This window comes from Trachypithecus francoisi, unplaced genomic scaffold (assembly GCF_009764315.1).
Source record: "Trachypithecus francoisi isolate TF-2019V2 unplaced genomic scaffold, Tfra_2.0 Lachesis_group8, whole genome shotgun sequence".
Classification (NCBI taxonomy): Eukaryota; Metazoa; Chordata; class Mammalia; order Primates; family Cercopithecidae; genus Trachypithecus; species Trachypithecus francoisi.
Genome location: NW_022681473.1, coordinates 65,083,289 through 65,111,212, shown reverse-complemented (window position 1 = coordinate 65,111,212; position 27,924 = coordinate 65,083,289). Strand labels below are relative to the sequence as shown.

Here is a 27,924-nt window from a genome sequence, read left to right as displayed (position 1 = left end):
ATGGGAGGAAACACAGGAACAGAAGAACAGGTGAGAAAGCAGTCTGTTTTAGGGGAGGGTAAACAGTGTAAGTTTTATGTTCCAATTGGTCAGAGCTATCAACAGCGCTTTACATCTTATAGTTAAGCTAAGTATGATAGTGTCTTTGCGCCCTAAAATACCTAACAGCAAACAAAAAGAACAATGTTGTCAGCCCTTCCCCACCCACACACAGTTTGAACCATTCCATACCACATCTTTTCAAGAATCAATGTTTTAACCCACCTCCATGTCATCTTCCTTCTTCCTCTTGCTTATTGACTCACTTCCTTCCTCATCTTCTTCTTCTTCCTCTATGATTCCTTCCACTATAGATTTTGAGCCTTCTGGACTTGTAATTCCTTCACACCTAGGTTTTTTTAAAAAGTGCTATTACACACCTCTTTCCAATATACAAATTATGTCAGAGATACTCATGGCCTTTTAAAATCAAATGTTAGATAAAACTTAACAATCATCCTGGTAGGAGGATAGAATTGTGCATTTCCAGGGCTGTGGAAATCATGGCCAATGTATAACTATACTCCAAGGGCTGGTTTCCACTTCTTACCCCAATACTGACCCATAGAAAGGAAACAACCATTTCCTCAGGCATGAGTTTTATTGGCATAATCTTACATAATCTTCATAACAATCCTATGAAGTAGCCCTGAAGAGTTAAGAAAATTGTCCAGTATCACCTAACTCATAAGTGGATAAGGCTGGGATGCAAATCCAGGCTCAACTAACTGCAAAACATGGTGCTTTTCTGCTGAACCCTGCTTACAGTAGAACAAGGCTCAAACAATGATAAAAGGCCTCACTTTTTAATTAGCTGACAGAAACCATCTGAACCAACCAATTATTGTTGTTTTTCTCTTTCAAATGGCATCTCTAGAATAAGCAAGATAAAAAGAGACTGGGATAAATTCAAAGGTCAGCGGTAGATTTTTAAGAATGATAACTTCTCCCTCTCTGTCTTCTGTGCCAAACCTTCAGTGAAGTGTACGTTCATAAATGTTTTGTTAAGTAGGAGTTTTATATGAAACTTGAGGTGCCAAGCTTCGCACGTAGTATACATTATAGATGTGATTTAAAAAATAGTGTAACAAAGAAACATATGCTTTGAATTCCTACAGCCTGTGGATTAGGAGGTTCAAGGCAATTTCACCTAGATCATAAGGGGCAGGAAAGTTCCAGCTATCTAGGTGACAATTAACACACGTGTACATACGCACTCTCCTACACATAGGTTTACATATTAAGAGAAAACATCACTGGAAATAAAATTTTAAAATCACTCAACTATCTGCATATATGCCATATAAAATGCTTTACTACTGATTAGAAAAATTTGAGGTCTCAAAATATTTAGGAATTGAAAAGTGGGCAGTCTCACAGCTTATTCAAAGTCTTGCATTTAGACTACCTGATATTTCTACTGAAATTACCCTTTTAGGCATAAAACTCGTAATATAGGCCTTGAAGTCAAATACACAGGAGTTTGAATCTCAGCTATGTCATCCACGAGCTATGTGATCTTGGGAAACTACCTCTCTGAACTTCTATTTCCTCATCTATAAAGCAATACTTACCTTAAAGAGGTATTGTAGGGATTAAATGAGATAGTTGCAAATGAATTAATGAATCTAGGTAACACCAACCGCTCCTGACATTAAAAAACAAAGAGAGAGACAACCGGCTGGGCATGGTGGCTCACGTCTGTAATCCCAGCACTTTGGGAGGCCGAGGTGGGCGGATCACAAGGTCAGGAGATAGAGACCATCCTGGCTAACACGGTGAAACCCCATCTCTACTAAAAATACAAAAAATTAGCTGGGCATGGTGGCACTTGCCTGTAGTCCCAGCTACTCGGGAGGCTGAGGCAGGAGAATTGCTTGAACCCGGGAGGCAAAGGTTGCAGTGAGCCAAGATCACACCACTGCACTCCAGCCTGGGCGACCAAGTGAGACTCCGTCTCAAAAAAAAAAGACAATCAGACATTATGTACTTCCTGATGGCAGTACACAATATCACCTATCAAGTATTCTGGCAAACAAAACACCTGAACCCAATGAAGCTTCTAGATTTAACTATTTACAGAGAATATAAGGAACAAAAGAATATGTTAAATTATGGCCTGAGAATTCAATCAGCAAATCCAGATTACGGGAAATTCTATGGGGCAAACAGGAAGGTTTCCTCAAGAAATAAATTGCAAGAAATCAAAAAAGAAAGCGAGATACAAGTGGAACCTTAGATTAAAAGATGCATGAGAGGTGTATCAACCAATTGCTATCTACTTATTTTGATTTTGACTATAACCATAAAAAATTATTTATGAGACAATCAGAAATGTGAATATTGATTAGATATTTGATGATATTAAAGAACTGCCAATTTTTTAGGTGTAATAATGTCATTGTGATGATGTTTAGAGAGTCCTTATTTTTAGATCATATGAAAATCTTGCAGAGGAAATTATATTTGTTTGGAATTTGCTTCAAAATATTTTGTGACTGGGGAAATACATGGGGGCACAGATGAAACAAATGAGACATAGTTATGGGTTAATAACCAATGAAAATGGACAATGGGCACACTAGGTTCCATCCACTATATTACTCTTCTTTTATATGTGTGAAAATTTTCCATAATATAAGGTTTTAAAAATGAGACAGTGCATATAAAATACCTTGCAGAGTGCCTGGCAAATAGTAGACACTCAATGCTGTCATCATTTTCATCTAACTCCTGTCTCTTCTGTTGGGCAACATTTTCTCAATTCATCTAAAGTTTATTTTGTGACTATACAGCAATATCCAGAATGCCATGTAATTCCATCAGGAAAGATCAATTGGGCTAAATAATCTTAGCTTATCCTTAGAATCTGGCTTTCACTCAGGCTATGCCAGAGCTTTTTTATCATAATTCCCTCACCGCCAGGTTTGGCTTAGAAGGAGACTGTTACTAGAATGAAACTCAGCTGCCATCACTAAGATGAACATAATTTTTCATGTCTATGCTCTGGGATTTTTTGCTTTTTAACACAGTTTTGCTAAGGTAATCCAGTATTAAATAGAGGAGGAAAGAAAAGAAAGAGAAGGAAAGGAAAGGAAGGAGAGAAAGGAAGGAAGGCAAAAGAAAATCTGTAATTCCCTCACCATGTTTCTGCCTCTCATCAGACCAAGGGGGAAAAATAAGACTTACTGTTTGACTTGGCCAACCATTGAGACACGGGCAGACTCCAGATTTCGAATCTGGCCACTCTTCACACTGGGAAAGAAAAGAAGGAAGACAGAAGGGTATTCAGTATCCATTGTATCAAATCATTGGAATCAAATAATTCTACAGATTATGTGAGACCTAATAAAAAGTAGTGATCACCAGTGTTTCTTACTATAGAGATTGCCACTACTACTCACCTGGCTATATGGTTATAAGCTAGGTAGTAAAAATTAAGTAAAAACACCATAGCCATTTCAGTTCTGCAGCTATTTATCAAGAGGATACTAGGTGCCAGGCCTATATTCAAGAAGCACATAATTCAGTAGGGAGAAAAAGACACACATAATGTTAATATAATAAGGCAGGGTTCAAAGAAGGCACTTTATCACGAATGAGGAGGTCAGAGAAAGCTCCCCAAAGGTCACAGCTAAACTGAGGAGTATAGACAACAAGTTTAACCAGAAAATAAAAGAGGTTGGTTAGAGCATTCTAGGCAGAGGGCACATTGTGAACAAAGGTGCTGTGATGTGAAAGTTGGCAAGATAATGATTTTAGAGGACTGGGTGCAAGGAGAAGCAGGGAGGAGGCAAAGGGGGAGCGTGACAGAATAGGATTGGTAGGCAGGCGCCAGCTTCTCCAGGGCCTCGTGTGCTGTGCTACAGAGTTTAGGCTATCTGAATAAATTAGGCTTCTCACATTTGTCCACGTAAGTACAACTAAGGGCAGAGCAAAATGACTGCATTCCCAGGGGGAACTGGAAACACTGCCTGAAGCAAGCCACCAGGAGAAAGTGTTTCTTTAAATCTCATTTCTTAGTTAAAAAAATCATTCAAAATTTTAAAGCCCCCCTCCTCAGATAATGACATTATTTCTTACTTTAATGGTAAACTGAAGCAATCAGAACTATTACCTCGTCTTTTAACTACCAACTGAATAAACAAATTCACCAATAATAATATACTCTGCCTTGATGCCTGTTTAATACATGAAATATCTCTATTCCAATGAAGGCCAACCTTGGGCACTAGTTCCCATCCCCTCTTGCTTCTGAAAAGATACTGTTTCCTTCAAGTATCCTGTCTCTCTTTTGTGTCACTTTTTTTCTCTTGTGGATGTCACAACCATACTCTACTATCTAGCCTTTAAAAACATTCCCAATGCCACATTCACTACTACCTATTACTCCATTTCTCTGCTCTCCTACACAGCAAAGCTCCTCAAAAGTTATCTTGCTTTCTCTACTTTGTCACCTCTCATCCTTTCCCCAACTTATATCTGATTTTTATCTCCCATTTATTTTCAGATATTTATTTTGTCAAGGTCATCTCTATCATGCCAATTCCAATAGTCATTTCTTGGTCCTTATCTTACTTGATCTCTCTGCAGCATCTGACATAGTTGTTCTCTCCCTCCTTCTACAAACACTTGCTATACTCACCTGGTTTTCCTTTTACCTCATCAACTGTGCCTCTTCAGTTTCTTTGTTGGATCTTCCTCTTCCTCCCAAGCTCTAAATATTGTGGAATATCCCAAGACTCAGTCTGGGATCTTTTTCCTATCAATATGAAGTTCCTAGGTCTTCACATTCAATCTTTCACCTTTAAATATTAACTATGTGATGACGATTCTCCAATTTATCTCTAGTTCAGCCTCTTCTAATCTTCTAACTAGTATATACAATTGCCTACTTAACATTTCCACTTACATATGTAATAAGCATTTGAGTTTATCCAAACAAAACTGATTATCTGCCCCTTATTTGCTCCCATATCTACTTCTTTCTGTTTCTACCATTCATCCAATTGCTTGGGCTAAAAACCTAGAAGTCATCCTTAAGTCCCTTCCTGCCCTCCCCCGTCTCTCTCCCAACATCCATTCCATAAACCAGTCCTGTCAGCTTTACCTTGAAAATACATTAAAAAATGACTCTCTGTCTTCCTCTGTTGCCATCCTAGTCTATGTTTACCACTCTTACTCTCCTATACTACAACAGTCTCCTAACCAACTTCATACCTCATTCCCCACTTCTTCTATTCGATTTTCCTCAGAACAGCCAGAGTGGTGTAACCAAGATGCAAATTTGTATCTGTCTGATCTCAAAGCCCAGGCTTCCCCTAACTTTTTTGTTTTGTTTCGAGACAAGGTCTCACTTTGTTGTTAAAGCTAAAGTGCAGTGGCATCATCATAGCTCACTGTAACCTTGAACTTCTGGGCTCAAATAATCCTCACACCTCAGCCTCCTGAGTAGCTGGGACTACAGGCACATGCCACCACACCTGGCTAATTAAAAAAAAAATTTTTTTTTTTTTTTTTTTGTAGAGACAGGGTCTCACTATGTGGCCCAGGCTGGTCTCAAACTCCTGGCCTCAAGTGGTATTCCTATCTCAACCTCCAAAAGCACTGGGAGTACAAGTGTGAGCCACCACATCTGGCCTAAAGCCCAGGTTCTTAATGACTATACCCCTGCTGCCTCTCATTAGGAAACCTATGAGAGCAAAAGCAGTAATTCACTGGCTTTATATCGCAACATAAAAAAAATCTGGAATAGCCAAAATGGCCATCGGTCATAAACCTGATTCAGATATTCAGCGGAATAAAAAACAAAATTACCAAATACCTCATAGTATAACAATTTTCAGGTTCAGAAAAATCAATGACTCTCATGAAACCCAGTATCTTAACATTTAACAAACAGAACCCTTATGCTATCCTGTATCTGGCAAAAGAAACAAGACTCTACCTTAAGAGAAGGCCTACCATGATACCCAGGCTGCATTAGGTACCCTTCTTCTATATCCCCTGGCTTCCTTCGTTGTGTTGTGTTTATGCATTTCCTTGTTTGCATCCCCAGTTTTTTGATGATAGGAACTGAGCCTGATTCATCCCCCAGTTCTTAGGTCAGGTACTGACACATCCTAGGCACTAGAAAAAAAATTTTACTGAATAAATTTTAAAGTTTGGAAATAGGGCCAGATGCAGTGGCTCATACCTACAATCCCATGACTTTGAGAGGCCGAGGCAGGCGGGCAGACTGCTTGAGCCCGGGAGTTCAAGACCAGCCTGGCCAACATGATAAAACCCTGTTGCTACAAAAAAAAAAAAAACCCAAAAAACAAAAATTAGCTGGGCATCGTGGTGCACATCTGTAGTCCCAGCTACTTGGGTGGCTGAGGCAGGAGGATCGCTTGAGCCCAGAACGTCAAGGCTGCAGTGAGAGCTGTAATCACGCCACTGGACACCAGCCTGGACAAGAGTGACACCCCGTCTCAAAAAAAAAGTATGGATAAAAGATAGATGGGCTTTAGACAACTGAGCCAACTCTAGAATAACTTTCTCACTGGTTGTTACTGTGGAAGCAGGCAGGACACCTGAGGTACAAGCCAAGCTGGCAGCAGCTACATTCTTGATGCTGTCTGCCCAAGATAGAGAGATCTGATATTTCTGCAAGAACAGGAACCCTGTGTCACAGTAGTGAACAGGAAGTGGTAAAAACAACTTCACCAAACACAAACATCATTCTAACAAGCCATATTCTTGCATAAGACCCTTTGTCCTAGGAAAACTCCTACGATATATTTACCAAGTTCTAAATTTCCACTTGATATCTGATTCAGTTAACAGATATATTCTGCCTGCTAGGGCAGTCTGCCATATGCTATATGAAAGTATAAAAGAAATACAGAATAGCTTCTTCCCTTATGATGCAGGAAGGGCATTAAGACAGACATTAATAAAAATTAATATGAGCCATATCCCTCAAGGGAGGATTGGAAAACTTAAGGGTATACAGCGCAATATAATAGAGACTTAAAGGTCTCTAGTAATTTTGCTGAAGGAGTCATCTGGGTGGTTTGGAGAACTTAAGAGAAAATGTTCTGAAGAAGGGACTGGAGATAGAGTTAGAAGAATAGGAAGGAAGATAGGATGATGAAGACATTTATCCAAAGACTGATCTCCTTGTGGGAAGGGATAGTGTTTTATTCATCTCTGAATCTTCACCTGTTAGCACAAAATAAGTGTTTAATAAATACTTTATCAAATGATTAACTGAATTAATGAATAAATTCATTCCTTTGCTTAAATGGAATTCTGACACTGATTTTTATAAAAACTACCCATTGAGTTTATTTACCCAAAATCCAAATAAACGTGAGGGATTGGAACCTATAGCCATCTTCCATTTCTCCACCATTTTATCTGAAACACAGCAAGTAAATCCAAAACCATGGAGCATCAGAGGGGGATGAGGCCTTAGAAACCACCTAGTCTAACCTCTCACCTCAGAGGCAGAAACAGCTAGACCCAGCAGATGATCAATAATTACTAAGATTCCAGGAGGCACTACAGTGTATTGGGAAAAGAATGGGCTTCAGACAACTGAGCCAAATCTAAAATATTTTTAAATATTCAAAAAAATTCTGCTGTTTATATAATGTTTCCTCATATGTTATTACAATAAAGCATAGCAACTGAAATTCTATTCCTCGAACTTGGTGCTTGACCTAAAAAAGAAGAAAAGCTACAATCTAACATTTAGAATAAAGGCAACAGTGGCTGGGCACTGTGGCTCATGCCTGTAACCCCAACACTTTGGGAGGCTAAAGCAGGAGGATTACTTGAGGCCAGGAATTTGATTACTTGATTACTTGAGGCCAGGCTAAAGCAGGAGGATTACTTGAAGCCAGCCTGGGCAACACAGCAAGACCTCGTTTCTACAAAAAATTTAAAAATTAGCCAGTCTTGGTGGTGTGCACTTGTAGTCTTAGCAAATTGGGAGGCTGAGGTGGGAGGATTGCTTGAACCCAGGAGTTCAAGGTTGCAGTGAGCTAGGATCATGCCACTGCACTCCAGCCTGGGTGATAAGAGTGAGGCCTTGTCTCCTAAATAAATAAATAAGTAAATAAGCAAGCAAACAAACAAATTAATTAAATAAAGGTGACAAAGATTTGTTGGTTACCTCCATTCAATAGCATTCTCCAGAGACTTGAAGGTTTTAGGACGACCCCGTAAGAAATTCTGCATGCTATTAAGTGCATCCATAGCTGTACCTGGATGTTAAACAAAAACTGTAACCACATATTTAACTTATTCTGAGCATTTACACTTACTGAGTCAATTACTATATATCTGCTCTTGATGACTGCAGAATTTAGTGATGTTTGCAGAGAAATAAAGATGGCCCTCAATAATTTTTGCCTCTGGGGTATTCACTCCTTTATGTCATGCCCTCACACTGAAGAGGATGACTTACATTCACAAGCAGCAGTGTGACTTCTGAAGCTCAGTCAGAAAAGACATGGCAGCTTCTTTTTATATGATTAAATACAATTATGGGACATACATAGGACTGAAATAGTATGCAGTCATAAAAATATGTTAATGAAGAGTTTTTGATGACATGGAAAAACGGTTATCTTGTATAAACTTAAAAAGGATGTAAAGACAGAGGGACATATTTCAAGGTGAATGAAATCAACAATAAACTAAGACAAGGTAATAATCTACCATGGATGTATCTTATAAGTGAAATCCTGATTTGGTCAGTGCTAAGAAAACTCACCTTCTACAACATCAATCATGCACAGACCCAAGAGGCTTGGTACGAGGTTGGATGATGCTGTGTGGACTGCAATAGCACCACCCATGCTATGTCCGATCAGCATAATTGGAGGAGGAAGGTCCCCATACATGGCTTCAACCACATTGCCAACATCTCTGTAAAGAGAAGAAAAAGATATAAGAATGCTTTCGGACAACACTATAAAAACGGTTTTCTTTCCCAGTTCCTTCCTTTGGTGTGTAACAGTGCTGAGAAACTGTAAAAGTCTATTGGGCCATCTTACAAACATACCTATGTAAATCTTCTAACATGCCCCCAGTATCAATATGTGTAGCCACACACCTAGCTCTCCTGATAAATGGCAGGTAAAAGACTAAGAACTCAAATTACTGAATTTTCCTTTACATCACACTTTCACTGTTCCACATATGTAGTACAATTATGTAAACATATACCTTTATTTTGAACCTAAGATTGAAACTCTGGAAAAATCATTTAACTACTCTGTTTCAATTTTCCCATCTATAAAACAAGAAAAAAAATTTATTAAGCATTATAATGTAGTAAACCTCGAAATCACAAGATGAGCTCCAGCCTCAGTTTATTTTTCACTATGTGATCTTAGTTACTTAATCTCTTAGAAACTGAGTTTCAACATCTATAAAAAAAAGAGAAAAATATCATTGACTGCTCTGGATTGCTTTGAGGATTAACTGAGAGGTGAACAAGAAAACACCTCGACAGAGTAAAATGCTTTACAAATGTTATTATTTACAATTTCTCATTTGTTTGAAGGATGAACATAAATGTAAGTATAGTGCTCTGAGAAACTAGAAAGGTGTTCAGAGCTCATTTTATTGGCTTTGGTTCTAGTCTTCAATTATGAATGGATCTGTTTAACAAAGACCAATTTTAAAGCTTTGAAAATTAGAACTGAAGTATGAAGTTTGGTTTTTAATTGCATGTAGGCCTTCCTTGCTATAGCAATAGGTGGATAAGAACAGTAAGGTGTGTTTCTGGAGACCCACTGGCTCTACTGCCTTATTATATACATATATTTTAGGCTAGTTCTACTCCCTTCTTTTGGGAGTGGCTGGTTCAACTTCAAAAGAAAGTTTTGTCTTGCTGAGTGTCACTACATACCTTAAGCGCACTCACACAGTGTTAACCAATATAGCAAGTGTCAATGTAGGAACACAGACTTTCATATATAATCTCTACAGTATTCATAATGGCAAAGGCAAATGTTATTAGTTCTGTAGGAATTGATTTTTAAAATCTCATACAACAATTGCGGGAGTGAATAGGGTAGCCTCGGCAATTGTAGACAATCTGAATGGGAGATAGGGAGGCCACCAAACTTTGTAAGTGAAAACAAATGGTTTAATATTCCTTCGGACTTAAATTTAAGATTAAGACAGAAAGTGAAGCGGTTCAGGCAGTCATCCAAAGCGATAACAAATAGTTAAGATGAAAAGTCCAAGCTTCTCTGACACCAGTGCTGCTTCTATACGAACACAAAATTCTCTCCAGGAGACAAAATGATATGAAGGAAAGAAAAGAGAACTAATACTTATTTAGTGCTTCTTTTTCAGTTGTGCTATAAAACTTTCTTATGACGTCACCTAATGTAATCCTTCAGCAGCCCTGTCTAGAAGGGTCTGTATTAATCAATTAATCTCACTGGGTCTATAAATATATTACTGCATTTCTACCAAGTAAAAAGAGCTGCATTTTCTTACTACCTCACTGAAACATATTTTCAGTGTTTCAATGGGTTAACCAATTTATGCACTATTGGAACACTAAGCATGTGGGAGTTATTTATATTCTACTGCCCAAAGTCATCACCAAGTTCTGATTGCAAAAATTCAAAAAATTGCAACCTCAGGTATAAATGGTAAAGCCATCTCCCCTTGGCATAGGGTACTGTGAATTCAGAGTAATTTCATGAAGTCAAAACTATGATGCCTTTGCCCAGAGGCCACTGGAAAATATCAGGAACAAAGACTTGATAATAAGTGGTCTTTAGAGTAAGTAACACAGAGGAAATTATTATACATACAGTTTCTAAAAAATAAAACAGGTAGTATTCCAAAGCTAATTCTGCATATTAAAATAACAGACCAGAAAAAAATTATATGCTCAATTAATCTAAAACAACACTGGATATAATTTTGGGGGCAAACTTTTTTTTTTTTTTTTAAAGAAAAGACTAAAGTTTAAAACATGTTTATATTAAATATCAACATGTAATTTCCAGGATAATTCTTGAACAATTCCAAGAAACTTTCGGTTGCTATAACACAAATAATGAGTAAAATAAAAGGATGCTATGGACGACTATCTAAGTCCAATTCTCCTTAAAATACACATTAACTGAATTGAAGGAGTTCTGCAGTATCCGCCTCATGCACAAAGGTAGAGAGGTCTGAAACACACCAACTGAACATCATGTCTGAGCTTAGAAAAGGCATATTTACCCAGGTAGAAGGTAGTTACGATTAATCACTTCATCATCTACCACCAAGAGAAATTTATTGTTATTAAAATCAAGCAGAGCATTCAGTCAACAAGTACCTTACTTGAGGTAAGTCCTGAAAATCCAGAGAAATACAATAAAGATGAAGTAGCAAGGGTTACCTGCAAATCCAGACTGTAACTGGATGTATCACAATTTTGGTGGATGCTTTTTAAAGGGATTCGGTCATATTTTAATGCTAGGTTACTTTTCTGAGAAGCATTACTGTGTATCACAGAAACTGGAATATCAGAATGACCCAAGCTCAAATTTGGCTTTTTCACATACTTTCCTATGGAGTATTTAGGTTCTGCAGTTGATAGTAAGTATGCCCATTTTGAGATTTTTTTTTTCCACAGAGTAACTGAATTCAGAAATCACATAAATGTTTGACTGCTTGGATAATTTCAGCAAGAATCCAGTTTGTTCGCCCTTTTGATTCTTGGTCATCATCTTCATCTACTGTGGATGATTTTTATCATTAAAAAATTTTTTTGGTGCCAGTTAACAACTTACTACCTCAACTCCAATTCATCCTTCATTGCCTGCTCTACAAAAACAGGTGTGAGTGAGGCCTTTAAATATTTTTCCTTTGCCAGTAGGCATGATGTTAAGCTATGTTAATGGAGGGGGCTAGAGAAACACAGAACTTCCCCCAGTATCCAACTCCTGCCAATTCCTGCACAATTCCTCCTGCACAAATGGCTTCTCCAGTACTCTAGCCTTCCCCTACCCAGTGTTTTTGTAGCCAAGTGCCTCTGGTGAGATACCTCCCCAAGAATAGCTTTTCCTGTACCTTAGAGGGCAGAATTCTGTCAGGTTCCAAAGGGCAGATTTTCAGCAAGTTCTAACCTTCGGTAAGCCATGGTTATGCATTCTCCAACAAGGTCTGGATCTCAACCCTAGGTGTACTCCCTCAGCCCAAGGGAGGAGTGGTTGTTCCTTATATCTGCTTTCCTATATTATTAAGAGTTTTCTTTACTTCTTACTACCAATCTCTCATTCCAATCCCCTGTTATTGTGAATAATTATTTATATTCAACTTTACTTATACAGTTTACTATGTTGTTTCTCTCTCCTGATGAGCCTAGACTGAAACATTATTATTTAGTCCATGTTTCCTTAAGGTTCTCAATTAATTGTTCAGTCTCCCCTAGAATGTCAACCAAGGCATCATCATCAATTTGTCTGACTGCCTGGACACTCAGATGATGTATTTCACTTTTTTGTTAAAAGTCAAGAAACCCTTTACTTCCTTAAAAATCATTCACAAATCTTCCTAGAGGTATCACTAACAGGCTTGACTGTTTAAGGATATATTGCTGTCATATTAACAAAGGCAGTAGGAATAATTGCGGGAACAGATTCTTACCTCTCTTTTCATAGTTTTTAAGGCATATGTTCATTGAGTGGAATGATACTCATACTATACACATTATTTCTTTCTCTCTCTCTCTGACAAGGACTATAGTTGAATGACCATAAATTCAATCTACTGACTGTGTGACTTTATAGAGTTATTCAACCTATATGAGCCAGTTTCCTCATCTGTACAAGGATATGTCTGTATTACAGAGTTAATAATGAGGATTAATTTCAATAAATGATTACACAAAATAAGTTAATGATTTATTATTAATAAACACTTAGTTTATACTTTAATGAAAGCTGGCTAATAAAAAAGTACACAAATAACACCTACCATAATACTAAAACAACTATCTCCAGGTAGACAGTGAAAAAATAACATATTAAAATTATTGCTACATCAGTTTGGGCTCTGAAGGAAAAAGTTTATTCTTAAATTAAAGCTGCTAAAGTAAAAGAGGGCAAGATATTTTTGGCCAAAGTGACCAAATACCTGAGAGAGTATGTATTAAAGCAAAATGGCTAGAAGAATCCTATTTATGCTATAGGTCAGTGATTCCCAAACAACAGTCATTGAACTGGCTCCATCAGATTCCTATATAGAGCTTTATCAAAATATAAATGTCCAGACCCCACTGCTAGAAGTAGGTCTGGGGTAGGTTCAAGTCATCTGTATGTCTCGTAACTTCTCAAGTGATTCTGATGAGTGAGCAGTTTTGAGAGCCACTGTATACGCTACATTCATTTTTTACTTTAGGCCCAGGGTATAACTGTCATTTTTTTAATATCATGTTCTCATCTTTCTATGACATAAGACGAAGAATATGCACAGGATACCCGAAAGAGAAACTCTCAAGGCCTCTTGCATACAACTACTTTTCCAAGCATGAGTCTATGATAGGTATCCAGATTCAATGCAATTCCATCAACAGAAGAAAACTTTCAAAACTTTCAAAACTTTCAAAAAGAAAACAAAACCTTCACAAACTAAACTGTGCCTTGAAGAATTTTCATGTGCTTTATATGATGATCATTGCATTGGACATACCAAGAAAGATGCAGGTTTCTTTCAAGATTAAATAGTAAGGAGAAACCAAAAGTAGAGGAGAGAGAACAGAAGTAAAATGTTTCTTGTGGTAATTATTCTCCAACAATCTCATCAGGAAAGTGATAAAGTTATAGTACTATTTATAATAGTGATGGGAGACAGGCAATGTGTAAGAAATATTTGGTTACTTACTTTGCCATTGTTTCTGCAGACAGATCTTCAGGATTCTTGACTTTTGTTTCACCTAAAATGAAAATATGTTTAAAATAAAATTCCCACAGACAGGAATTAGAAAAGCAGAAGAATTCTCTTTTAAAAACATCATCTTTGGACAATGGATTAGGACTTTATAATTTTACACAATGAGTTTAGCAAGGATTTTCTATAGACAAATCTTTACAGTTATCCTAAGAAGGGTAATTACAGTAGCCTAGCAAAGATTTATCCACATTCCTTATACATCAGCATAAGAATGTGGTTACTTTAAAGGACATATTCTTAGCTTAACACATATAAAATACAAAAATAAATACTATAAATAAAACTTTAACATATACACATACACATACATTTGTAAAGACTAGAAGCTACGACTTCCTTCAAAATGCCCAAATTGAGCTGGGCACAGTGGTTCACACCTGGTATGCTAGCACTCTGGGAGGCAGAGGTGAATGAATCACTTGAGGTCAAGAGTTCGATACCAGCCTGGCCAACATGTGAAACCCTGTTGCTACTAAAAATACAAAAATTAGCTGGGCATGGTGGTGCACACCTGTAATCCCAGCTACTAGGGAGACTGAAGCAGGAGAATTGCCTGAACCCAGGAGGCAGAGGTTGCAGTGAGCTGAGATTGTGCCACTGCACTTCAGCCTGGGTGACAGAATGAGACTCCATCTCCAAAAAAAAAAAAAACCCAAATGGAATAGACAAGGTAATTTTATGGCCATGTTGAAATTTCTAATAGTTACGACTATTTAAAGGGGCTTGATGACTATAATCCAGTAAATGGCTAATTAAGAACTTTACTCACCATGACTTCGCAGATCCAAAGCCACAATCCTACACTGAACTCTACTAATAATCGCTGCCTAGGAGAAAAAGGAAAAGGAAAAGTAGTTAAGATACATTTAGGATAACAAATTTTGTCCAATTCCCAATGATAACTTTGTAAAATGAACTGCCATCAGAATTCAAAGGACCCAAGAGAATCAAAAGACTTTCTACTTTTAAGCAAAATGAAAGGATGATTTTCTACTAGTTTTGTCATATACTGTGGTTCTGTCCCACAAAAATATGGCTTTCTCTACTTAAATCCCTCTTTCAATCTTAATTCCTCCTATCCTTTCTTGACACATACAGTTAAGAGCCTTTAGACAATGACCCTCTGAGCTCTGGTTTTCATCTATATTCTTTGGATATCTTTTCCTTACTCTGGAGAGAGAATCCCTTAAATAAGGACGGTGAGTCAGTTTATATCTTGGCTCAGGACATCACAGAAACATGACATTCAAATCATGAAATGTGCTGAAAGTAGAAGTCACGGAAGAGTCTTCTTAAGATTCACTTAAGACAGATACTGCAGAACATACAAGTTTGTGTTCCTGTTAAAAATGTATTGAAAAGGAAATCATAATATCATGGGGGAGGTACAATTTTAGAGGTTGAAAGAAATCTGAAATAATTGGGGATCTTCTTCCTCAACTAAATTGGATTCTTTGACAATAATATATCACAATTAGGGCTACCAAATGTCAACAAATTTTAACTTTTAAAAATAAAATAAGAGAACTGTCTAGTCTAACCATCACATTTTATGAACGAGAAAACTGAGGTCAAGAGAAAGAAAATTATTTGCCCAGGGTCACATAACAAATTAAAAGTAAAAACAGAACTAGACCCAAGGTAAGTTACCAATATAAAAGTCAAAGTAAATCACAAAACAAGTCAGATTAAGTCATATTTTTAAAATCCCATAGAAAATCAAGTCTGATTCTATTTCTATTACTCTAACTAATGAATACCGTTTAAAGACAACAATGGAATGAAATTCTACTATACTTTGCTGTTTGTTCCTGAAAGTTATTTGCTAATTTACAGGAGTTATTTAGTGACAGTAAAGCCTTCAATGACAAAAACAAATCCATATGTTAGAAATAAAATTAAGTGGCAAAGATAGTATTAATTTGCTTGATTTCTGTAGATAATAGAGCCAGGTTTATAAAACATAAACAAAATACGTATTTGAAATTCCAGGCTTTAACTTGAAAGCAGTGATTTACAATCATAGGTGCCTGTCAGAAAATCCCTACAAATATTAAAAACAAAATTTTCATTTATTTATTTAACAAATCTTTCTAATAAAAATCTGGCACCAATGGAGTAATGGAGTTACAGGAGGGAAAAATACTGGCGATACTCCTGCTCTCATGGTATCTACATTCTACTATGGCGGAGGAAGACTAGAAAAAAATAAATGAGCAAAGTAAAGTCACAGACTAACACGTGCTTTAAAGATAATAAAAAAGTGTCAGAGCAGATCTAGGGTAGCTACTCCAGATCTTGCCACAAATACTACAACTTTGCTACTTCTGAAAGGGATGAGTGGAAAGCAGCTATTTAAGAACTAGACTTAACCAACCATTTTCTCACTAGAATATTATGGTGTTTAGCAGTAACTGCAACAATAGCAGTAGCAGCTAATGTCTACTAAATCTATGTGCCAGTCAGCAATCTAAATGCTTCAAATGAATTACCTAACTTTCTCCTCACAACTCTTTACTACTTAGACATAATTTTCAGCATTTTACAGAGAGATTACGTAACTTGCCCAAGGTTAAATAACATTACCATGCTGTTTTGGTTGTTATAATAAGTGACAGAGCCAATTTTCAATTCCAAGCTGCCTGGTTCCAGGTGATTTTCAACCCTGGCTACATAACAGAATCACCTAAATACTACCGCCCAGGTACAAACCCACCAGAAATTCTGATTCAAGTGAACTGGGTTAGGGGCCAAAGTTATTTATACATTTCAGACTTCTCCAGATGATTCTAATGTATACCCAAAATGAAGGCCCACTATCCTAACCCTAGACTAGAGAACAAGAGACAAGACTGGAAGATCTGGGTAGTAATAACATGCTTCTGTATCACTTTGTAATCTCACCAGATTATCTCAGATAATCTCATATTATCTTCTTAAGAAGTTGGCTGGGAAAATATTAGTACAGTTTTTTTGGCTGACAAAACAGGTTCTTAGAGGTTTATCAAGTATTGGTGAAAGTATGGAGAAATAGGTATCCCCACAAATACATGATATCCTCAAACTTAATTTTGGCCAATTTGATAAGTGAAGAGTGGTATTGTTTTTTAAAAAATTTTGCAGGTACACAGTAAGGGTATATATTTGTGGGGTACATTAGATATTCTGATACAGGCAAACAATGTACAACCATCACATCAGGCAAATGAGGTAGCCATCACTTTAAACATTTATCCTTTCTTTGTGTTCAAAACAATCTAATTATACCCTTTTAGCTATTTTAAAATACACAGTAAACTATTGTTGACTGTAGTCACCCTGTTGTGCCATCAAATACAAGATCTTATTCATTCTATTTAAATATTTTTGTACTCATTAACCATCCCCAATTGTCCTCCACCTCCCACCTCCCTCTCCCCATCCACTATTCCCAGCCTCTGGCAATCATCCTTCTACTCTCCATCTCCATGAGTTCAATTGTTTCCATTTTTAGCTCCCATAAATAAGCGAGAACATGCGAATTTTTTCTGTGCCTGGCATATTTCACTTACCATAATGACCTCCAGTTCCATCCATGTTGTTGCAAATGACAGGGATCTCATTCTTTTTTATGGCCAAATAGTACTCCTTTGTGTACATGTACCACATTTTCTTTATCCATTCATCTACTGATGGACATTGGTTGCTTCCAAATCTTGGCTATCGTGAACAGTGCTGTAATAAACACGGGAGTGTAGTATATCTTCAATGTACTGATTTCCCTTCCTTTGGGTATATACGTAGTAGTGGGATTGCTGCATTATATGGTAGTTCTATTTTTAGTTGTTGTTTTTTTTTGAATCAACAAACTGTTCTCCATAGTGGCTTGACTAATTTACATTCTCACCAACAGTGTATGAGGGTTTCCTTTTCTCCACATCCTCACCAGCATTTGTTATTGCCTGTCTTTTGCATAAAAGCCATTTTAACTGGGGTGAGATGATACCTCATTATAGTTTTTACTTGCATTTCTCTGGTGATCAGTGATGTTGAGCACCTTTTCAAATGCTTGTCTGCCATATGAATATATTCCTTTGAGAGATGTCTATTCAGATCTTTTGCCCATTTTAAAATTGGATTAGATTTTTTTCCTATGGAGTTGTTGAGCTCCTTAAATATTCTGGTTATTAATCCCTTGTCAAATGGATAGTTTGCAAATATTTTCTCCCATTTTGTGGGTTGTTTCTTCACTTTGTTGTTTCCTTTGCTGTGCAGAAGCCTTTTAACTTGACATGATCCCATTTGTCCATTTTTGCTTTAGCTACCTGTGCTTGTTGGTTATTACTCAAAAAATTTTCCAGTCCAATGTCCTGGAGAGTTTTCTCAATGTTTTATTTTAGTACTTTCATAGTTTGAGGTCTTAAATTTGAGTATTTAATTCATTTTTAGTTGATTTTTGTATATGGCAAGAGATAGGGGTTTCATTTCATTCTTCTGTATGTGGATATCCAGTTTTCCCAGCACCATTTATTAAAGAAACTGTCCTTGCCCCAACATATGTTCTTAGCACCTCTGTTGAAAATGAGTTCACTGTAGATGTATGGATTTGTTTCTGGGTTCTCGATTCTGTTCCATTGGTCTATGCATCTGTTTTTATGGCAGTACCATGCTGTTTTGGTTGTTATAACTCTGTGGTATAATCTGAAGTCAGGTAATGTTATTTCTCCAGTTTTGTTCTTTTCTATCAGGATAGCTTTGGCTATTCTGGGTCTTTTGTAGTTCTATGTAAGTTTCAGAATTGTTTCATTTTTGTGAAGAATATCATTGGTATTTTTGATAGGGACTGTGTCGCATCTGTAGATTGTTTTGGGTGTTATGGACATTTTAACAATGTTGATTCTTCCAATCCATGAACATGGAATATCGTACCCTTTTTTGTGTCCTCTTTAATTTCTTTCATCAGTGTTTTATACATTCCATTGTATTTCACTTCTTTGGTTAATTCCTAGGTATTTTATTTGTAGCTACTGTAAATAGGGTTACTTTCTTGATTTTTCGGATTGTTCGCTGTTGGCATATTAAAAACACTACTAATCTTTGTACATCAATTTTTTAACAGTTTTTTGGTGGAGTCTTCAGGATTTTCTAAATATAAGTTCATATCATCTGCAAAATAGGATAATTTACTTTTTCCTTTCCAATTTGGATGCCCCTTCTTTCTTTCTCTTGTCTGATTGCTCTAGTTAAGACTTCTAGTACCATGCTGAGTAACAGTGATGAAAGTGAGTATCCTTGCCATTTTCCAGATCTCAGAAGAAAGCTTTCAACTTTTCATTTATCATCCTTTTAGTATGATACAAGCTGCGGGTCTATCGTATATGGCTTTTATTGTGTTACATCCCTTCTATACCCAGTTTAAGTTTTTTTTGTTTTGTTTTGTTTTTTAATCATGAAGCGATGTTGAATTTTATGAAATCCTTTTCCAGCATCAATTGAAATGTTCATATGGTTTTTGTCCTTCATTCTGTTGATATGATGTATCACATTGATTGATTTGCATATGCTGAACCATCCTTGCATCCCAGGATAAATCCCACTTGATCATAACGAATAATCTTTTTTTCTTTTTTTTTTTTTTTGAGAAGGAGTCTTGCTCTGTCACCCAGGATAGAGGGCAGTGGCATGATCCTGGCTTACTGCAACCTCCATTTCCCAAGTTCAGGCAATCCTCCCACCTCTGCCTCTTGAGTAGCTAGAATCAGAAGTGCATACCACCATGCCTGGCTAATTTTTATATTTTTAGAAGAGACAGGGTTTCACCATGTTGGCCAGGCTGATCTTGAACTCCTGACCTCAAGTGATCCACCTGCCTCAGCCTCCCAAAGTGCTGGGATTACAGGCACGAACCACTGTGCCCAGCCTGAATAATCTTTGTAATGTGTTGTTGAATTTGGTTTGCTAGTATTTTGCTGATGATTTCTGCATCAATGTTCAGCAGGGATATTGGCCTGTAGTTTTTGTTTTTGTCTGTCTGGTTTTGGTATTAGGGTAACTTGCCTCGTAGAAGGAGACTGGAAGTATTCCCTCCTCCTCTATTTTTCGGAATAGTTTGAGTAGGACTGGTGTTATTTTTAAATGTTTGGTAAAATTCAGCAGTGAGGCCACCAGGTCCCATTTTTTCTTTACTAGGAGACTTTTATTACAGCTTGGATTTCATTACTTGTTATTTGTCTGTTCAGGTTTTGGATTTCTTCATGGTTCAACCTTCATAGGTTGTATCTGTCTAGAAATTTATCCATTTCTTCTAGATTTTCCAACTTATTGGCATATAGTTGCTCATAGTATCCTCTAGTAATCCTTTGAATTTCTGCGGTATCAGGTGTAATGTCTCCTTTTTCATCTGATTTTATTTATTTGGGTCTTCTTTTTTTCAGTCTAGCTAAAGGTTTGTCAATTTTATGTTTTCAAAAAACAACTTTTTATTTTGTTGATCTATTTTTTTGTTTTGATTTCATTTATTTCTGCTCTGATCTTTATTATTTCTTGTCTCCTACTAATTTTGGGTTTGGTTTGCTCTTGCTCTTCTAATTCTTTAGGATGCATCGTTGGATTGGTTATTTGAGGGTTTTCTACATTCTTGATGTAGGCTCTTATAGCTATACACTTTCCTCTTAGTATGGCTTTCACTGTATCTCACAGGCTTTGGTATGTTGTGTTTCCATTATCATTTGTTGCAAGAAATTTTAAAATTTCCATCTTAATTTCATTGATGCACTGGTCATTTAGGAGCATACTGTTTATTTTCCATGTGTTTGTATAGTATCCAAAATTCCTCCTCTTATTGATTACTAGTTTTATTCCATTGCGGTCAGAAAATATACTTGATATAATTTCAATTTTTTGAATGTTATCCAAGACTTGTTTTGTGGCCTAACATGGTCCATCCTTGAGAATGATCCATGTGTTGAGGAGAAGAATGTGTATTCTGCAGCTGTTGGATGAAGTGTTCTGTAGGTAACTATTAGGTCCATTTGACATATAGTGCAGATTAGGTAAATTTTTTTTGTTGATTTTCTATCTCGATTATCCAATGCTGAAAGTGGGGTATTGAAGTCTCCAGCTCTTATTGTATTGAGGTCCATCTCTCCTTCTTTAGCTCTAATATTTGCTTTACCTATTTGGGTGTTCCAGTGTTGGGTGCATATATATGTGTAACTTATATCCTCTTGCTGAATTGACCCCCTTATCATTATATAATGACTTTTGCCTCTTTATATAGTTTTTGTCTTGGAATCTATTTTGTCTGATATACATATAGCTACTCCTGCTCTTTTTTAGTTTGCATCAGCATGGAATATCTTTGTCCCTCACTTTATTTTCAGTTTATATGTGTCTTTATAGATAAAGAGTGCTTCTAGTAGGCAACAGGTCAGTGGGCCTTGTTTTTGTATCCATTCAACCACTCCATGTCTTTTGATTGGAAAGTTTAGTCCATTTACATTCAACGTTATTATTAATAAGGACTTATTCCTGTGACTTTGTTTTCTGGTTGTTTTGTGGTCTTCTCTGCCTTCTTTCCTGTCTTTCTTTACTGCAAGTGTTTTTCTCTGGTGGTATGTTTAAATATCTTGCTTTTTTATTTTTTGTGTATCTGTTGTATGTTTTTGGTTTGAGTTTGCTTGCAAATAGTATCATAACCCATTACTGTAAAGTGGTGACAATTTAAAACTGATTTCATAAACAAACTAACAAACAAGCATAGAGAAAACCAATACAAACTCTACATTTTAACTTCAGCACTCCACTTTTTAATGTTTGTTGTCTCTACTTCTTTTCTTTTTTCTTTTTTAAGACAGGGTCTCACACTGTTGCCTAGGCTGGAGTGCAGTAGTATGATCTCAGCTCATTACAACCACTGCCTCCCAGCTCAAGCAATCCTCCCACCTCAGCCTCCCAAGTAGCTGGGTCTACAGGCACACACCACTACACTTGGTCAATTTTTTGCATTTTTTGTAGAGATGCAGTCTCACTGTGTTGTCCAGGCTGGTCTCAAATTCCTGGACTCAAGCAATCTGTCCACCTCGGCCACCCAAAGTGCTGGGATTACAGGTGTAAGCCACCATGCCCGACCTGTTTATAGCTATTGTTTCTATTTATATATTATTGTGCCGTTTATGTCTTGAAAGTTGTCATAGTTAATATTTTTGATTGGTTCCTCTTTTAGTCTTTCTACTCAAGATATGAGTAGTTTACACAAAACAATTACAATGTTATTCTGTGTACTTATCAATGAGTTTTGCACCTTCAGATGATTTCTTAGTGTTCATTAATGTCCTTTTCTTTCAGATAAAAGAACTACCTTTAGCATTTCTTGTAAGTCTGGTGTTGATGAAATCCTCCAGCTTTTGTGTGTCTGGGAAAGTCTTTCTTCTTTTTCATGTTTGAAGGATATTTTGACTGGATACACTATTTTAGCGTGAAAGTTTTGTTTTTTTTTTTTTCCCCCCAGCATTTTAAATATGTTATGCCACTCTCTCCTGGCCTGTAAGGTTTTCACTGAGAAGTCTGCTTCCAGATGCACTGGAGCTCCATTTTATATTATTTGTTTCTTTTCTCTTTCTGCTTTTAGAATTCTTTCTCTATCTTTGACCTTTGGGAGTTTGATTATTAAATGCCACGAGAGTCTTATTTGGGTTAAATCTGCTTCGTGTTGTATAACCTTCTGGTATTTGAATACTGATATGTTTCTCTAGGGTTGGGAGTTTCTGTTATTAACTTTTTGAATAAATTTTCTATGCCAATCTCTCTCTCTACCTCCTCTTTAAGACTAGTAACTCTTAAATTTGCCCTTTTGAGGCTATTTTCTATTGTAGGTGTGCTGCATTTTTATTTTATTCTTTTTATTTTGTCTCCTTTGTGTATTTTCAAATAACCTATCTTCAAGCTCACTAATTCTTACTTCTGCCTCATCAACTATGTTGAGACTCTGATACATTCTTTATTACGTCAACTGCATTTTTCAACTCCAGAATTTCTGTTCTTTTTAATTATTTCAATTGCTTTGTTAAATCTACCTAATAAATTTTCTGAATTCCTTCTCTGTTATCTCAAATTTTGTTGAGTTTCCTCAAAATAGCTATTTTGAATTCTGTCTGAAAGGTCACATATCTCTGTCTCTCTGGGATTGGTCCCTGGTGCCTTAGTTCATGTGGTGAAGTCATGTTTTCCTAGACAGTCTTGATGTTTGTGAATATTGATCAGTGACTGGGCATTGAAGAGTCAGGTATTTATTGTATGTTTGTACCCATTCTTCCTGTGAAAGCTTTCCAGGTATTCAAAGAAACTTGGGCATTGTGATCTAAGTTTTTGTCACTGCAGCCATAACTGCATTAGGGGGCACTCCAAACCCCTAGCTCTTGCAGACTCACAGAGGTACTATTTTGATGGTGTTGGATAAGATCTGGAAGAATTCTCTGGATTACCAGGCAGAGATTCTTACTCTCTTCCTTCATTTTCTCCCAAATGAATGGGGTCCCTCTCTGTGCTGAGTTTCCTGGAGCTCAGGGTGGAGTGACACAAGTACCCCTGTGGCCACCAGCACGAGTACTGTGCTGGGTCAGACCTGAAGCCACCACAGCACGGGGACTCACCCAAGGCCTACGGTAACCACTGCCTGGCTATGTATGTTCACTCAAGGCCCAGCTGGTGGCAAAGCCAGCCAGGCTTCTGTCCTTCCCTTCAGGTCAGTGGGTTGCCCCGGTCCCAGGTGAGTCCAGAGATGCCATCCAGGAGTTAGGGCTTAGAGCTGAAAACCTTAGGAATCTACCTGGTGCTCTATTATACTGCAGCTGAGCTGGCATCCAAGTCACAAGACAAAGTCCTTCCTACTCTTCCCTACCCTTTCCACAAGCATAGTCTCTCCCCATGGCTACAACTACCCCAGGCCCATGTCAAGTACTGGCTGGCTACCACCAGTGTTTATTCATGGACTAAAAGCTCCTCAGTCACCTTATGGTGAATGCTGACAGGCCTGGGACTGGCTCTTCAGGGCAGTGGGCTCCCCTCTGGCCCAGGGTAGGTCCAGAAATGCTGTCCGAGATCTACCCCACTGGTAACTAACTGCAACATGAAGTCTTCTTTACCCTTCCCTCTCCTTTTCTCAATCATAAAGAGTCCTTTCTTATAGCCACCACAGCTGGGAATGTGTTGGGTCATACCTGAAGCCAGCACATCTCTGAGTCTTACCTCAGGACCACAGCAAGTACTGTCTGAATACCGCTGCTGATTATTCAGGACCCAGGGGCTCTTTAGTCAGCAGGTGATGAATCTTGCCAGGACTGGGTGTTCCCTTCTAGCTCAATATGTGTCATGCTGTCTGGGAATTAGGGCCTGGAATTGGCCTTGGTACTCTGCCTGGTGCCTTATCCTACTATAGCTGAGCTGGTATCCAAGTTGCAAGACAAACTCCTTTTTACTCTTTCCTCTCCTCTTTTCAAGCAGAAGGAAGGAGTCTCTCCCAGAGCTGCAAGCTGCACCACCTGAGGTTGGGGGAGGGATGGCGCAAGCACTGCCCCAGCTGTCCCTGGTATCTCACAAGGTTATGTGCTTCTCAAGTCCACTGGCTCCAAGACCAGCACAGCACCAGGACTTGCCCAGGAATTGCAGTCCTTGTGGCCTAGTCTGCCCTTCAAGTTTATTTAGGACCCCAGAACCCTTTAGCTTGAGTGGCAAGGCTTTCCAGAAATCAAATTCAGAACACTGGAATGGGTAATTCCCCTCTGGCTAAGGCTGGTCTAAACCCTCCCTCTATGGAAACTGACTGAGTCCTGCCCAGTGTTGCTTTCTGCTGTGACAGGGCAGCACTGAGTTCCAATGCAAAGTCACACAATCACTGTGCTCTCCCTCTCCCAAGCACGCAGATTCTCTCTCCATTCCACGCAACCACTGCCAGCGGATGGGGAAGGGGTGGTGTCAGTAATTCAAGGCTGTCTTTTCTATCCTCTTCAGTGTCTCTTTAAGTGATATGAAGACAGATCTAGGTACTGTAATCATTGACCTGATTTTTGGTTCTTATGAAGGTGATTTTTTGTGTGAACATTTGTTCAATTTGGTGTTCCTGTGGGGAAGACGATAAGTGGAGGCTTCTATTTCAACATCTTGTTCTGCCTCCCCTCTCAAAAGTATTATTCTTTTATTTTACTTTATATTTTGCTAACAGTAAGGTAGTCCCATTTTTATAAGTTTATCCATTATCTATAGTTCTTCTGGGAACTAACACTTATCTCTTGCCCATTTTTCTTCTGGATTATCTTTTTTCTTACTGCTTTGTAGTTTTTTCTTCTTTTTAATATAATGAAAATATTAACCCTTTGCTTATAGTTTGTATTGCACATATATATGAAATATTTTTTATCTAGCACATAGCTTCTGTTTTAACTTTAAGGTATTTTGTCTAGAAGTTTTTGTTTTGGTAAAGTCGAATTAATCTTTTATTTACGGCTTTTACTTCTTTTGGCTAAGTTTAAGAAGGCCTGCCTTAAGGCTGTATCTGAATTTTCTTAAGATTTGTTTTTAAATTCAGCCCTTTAATCCATTTGTATCGTCATTTTCATTGTGTATTAAATTCCTTTTTATACGTGGCCTTATTTCTTTATTCTTTCTGCCAATACCAGACTATTGACTGATAGACTTATGTTTTGATATTTGAAAGACCAGATTGCTCTTTTTCTTGCTCTTTTTCAAAATTATCTTGGTTATTCCTAGGCATTTATTACCCTGTGTGAATTTCAGTTTGTTTAATTAACTCTCATGAAAAAATCCCACTGGGATCTTAGCCAGTTTGGCTAGATTCATACAGGAACATAACTTATTTCCCTTTTTAAATTTTCCTTTAAATCCTTCTGTGACATTTTATTTTCTTCATAAATGTCTTACATTTAAAAAATAAGGTCTATTCCCAAGTATTTTATATTTTGTTGCTTTTATGAATAGGATCATTTTTCCTATTACATTTCCAGATCTCCTAAGTGCTAATTTTAGAAAAAACAGATTTTTAAACATCAACTTTGTAAACTACTGCTTAAACAGTAGTTTGTCAGTTGATTTTCTTGATTTTCTAGAGAGAGAATATCTTCACATAATAACTGTTCTGGCAATTTTTTTCAAATCTTTAAAACTTGTCTTTTTTGTATTGACTAGAAACTCCAATATAACACTGAAAATTGCACCCTTCTGTCTTAGTCCATTTACGCTGCTATAAAGAAATATCTGAGCCTGAGTAATTTATCTTCTTATTTTATTTATTTTTTATTATACTTTAATTTCTAGGGTACATGTGCACAACGTGCAGGTTTGTTATATATGTACACTTGTGCCATGTTGGTGTGCTGCACCCATCAACTCGTCAGCACCCATCAACTCTTCATTTACATCAGGTATAACTCCCAATGGCATCCCTCCCTCCTCCCCCATCCCCATAATAGGCCCCGGTGTATGATGTTCCCCTTCCAGAGTCCAAGTGATCTCATTGATCAATTCCCACCTATGAGTGAGAACATGTGGTGTTTGGTTTTCTGTTCTTGCGATAGTTTGCTGAAAATGATGGTTTCCAGCTGCATCCATGTCCCTACAAAGGACACAAACTCATCCTTTTTTATGGCTGCATAGTATTCCATGGTGTATATGTGCCACATTTTCTTAATCCAGTCTGTCACCGATGGACATCTGGGTTGATTCCAAGTCTTTGCTATTGTGAATAGTGCTGCAATAAACATACGTGTGCATATGTCTTTACACCAGCATGATTTATAATCCTTTGGGTATATACCCAGTAATGGGATGGCTGGGTCATATGGTATTTCTAGTTCTAGATCCTTGAGGAATCGCCATACTGTTTTCCACAATGGTTGAACCAATTTACAATCCCACCAACAGTGTAAAAGTGTTCCTGTTTCTCCACATGCTCTCCAGCACCTGTTGTTTCCTTTTTAATGACTGCCATTCTAACTGGTGTGAGATGGTATCTCATTGTGGTTTTGATTTGCATTTCTCTGATGGCCAGTGACGATGAGCATTTTTTCATGTGCCTGTTGGCTGTATGCATGTCTTCTTTTGAGAAATGTCTGTTCATATCCTTTCCCCCTTTTTGATGGGTTTGTTTTTTTCTCGTAAATTTGTTTGAGTTCTTTGTAGGTTCTGGATATTAGTCCTTTGTCAGATGAGTAGATTGCAAAAATTTTCTCCCATTCTGTAGGTTTCCTGTTCACTCTGATGGTAGTTTCTTTTGCAGTGCAGAAGCTCTTTACTTTAATTAGATCCCATTTGTCAATTTTGGCTTTTGTTGCCGTTGCTTTTGGTGTTTTAGACATGAAGTCCTTGCCCACGCCTATGTGGGATAGTATTACCTAGGTTTTCTTCTAGGGTTTTTATGGTTTTAGGTCTAACATTTCAGTCTCTAATCCATCTTGAATTAATCTTCGTATAAGGAGTAAGGAAAGGATCCAGTTTCAGCTTTCTACTTATGGCTAGCCAATTTTCCCAGCACCATTTATTAAATAGGGAATCCTTTCCCCATTTCTTGTTTTTCTCAGGTTTGTCAAAGATCAGATGGCTATAGATGTGTGGTATTATTTCTGAGGGCTCTGTTCTGTTGCATTGGTCTATCTCTCTGTTTTGGTACCAGGACCATGCTGTTTTGGTTACTGTAGCCTTGTAGTATAGTTTGAAGTCAGGCAGTGTGATGCCTCCAGCTTTGTTCTTTTGACTTAGGATTGTCTTGGCAATGTGGGCTCTTTTTAAGCTCTATATGAACTTTAAAGCAGTTTTTTCCAATTCTGTGAAGAAAGTCATTGGTAGCTTGATGGGAATGACATGGAATCTATAAATTACCTTGGGCAGTATGGCCATTTTCATGACATTGATTCTTCCCATCCATGAGCTATG

General features: G+C 37.5%; 1 protein-coding gene across 2 annotated transcripts in view; it reads right to left on the bottom strand.

Moving 5' to 3' along the window:
• PPME1 (protein phosphatase methylesterase 1) overlaps window positions 1–27,924 on the bottom strand; it is an 84,439-nt gene that overhangs the window by 14,068 nt on the left and 42,447 nt on the right. For both annotated transcript variants that reach the window (XM_033203769.1, XM_033203770.1), the window contains exons 4-9: window positions 14,774–14,831; window positions 13,936–13,987; window positions 8,807–8,961; window positions 8,204–8,294; window positions 3,229–3,294; window positions 265–388 (exon numbers count right to left, since the gene is read on the bottom strand). In XM_033203769.1, the coding sequence (XP_033059660.1) occupies window positions 265–388; window positions 3,229–3,294; window positions 8,204–8,294; window positions 8,807–8,961; window positions 13,936–13,987; window positions 14,774–14,831 (546 nt within the window). The remainder of the gene's footprint in view (window positions 1–264; window positions 389–3,228; window positions 3,295–8,203; window positions 8,295–8,806; window positions 8,962–13,935; window positions 13,988–14,773; window positions 14,832–27,924) is intronic.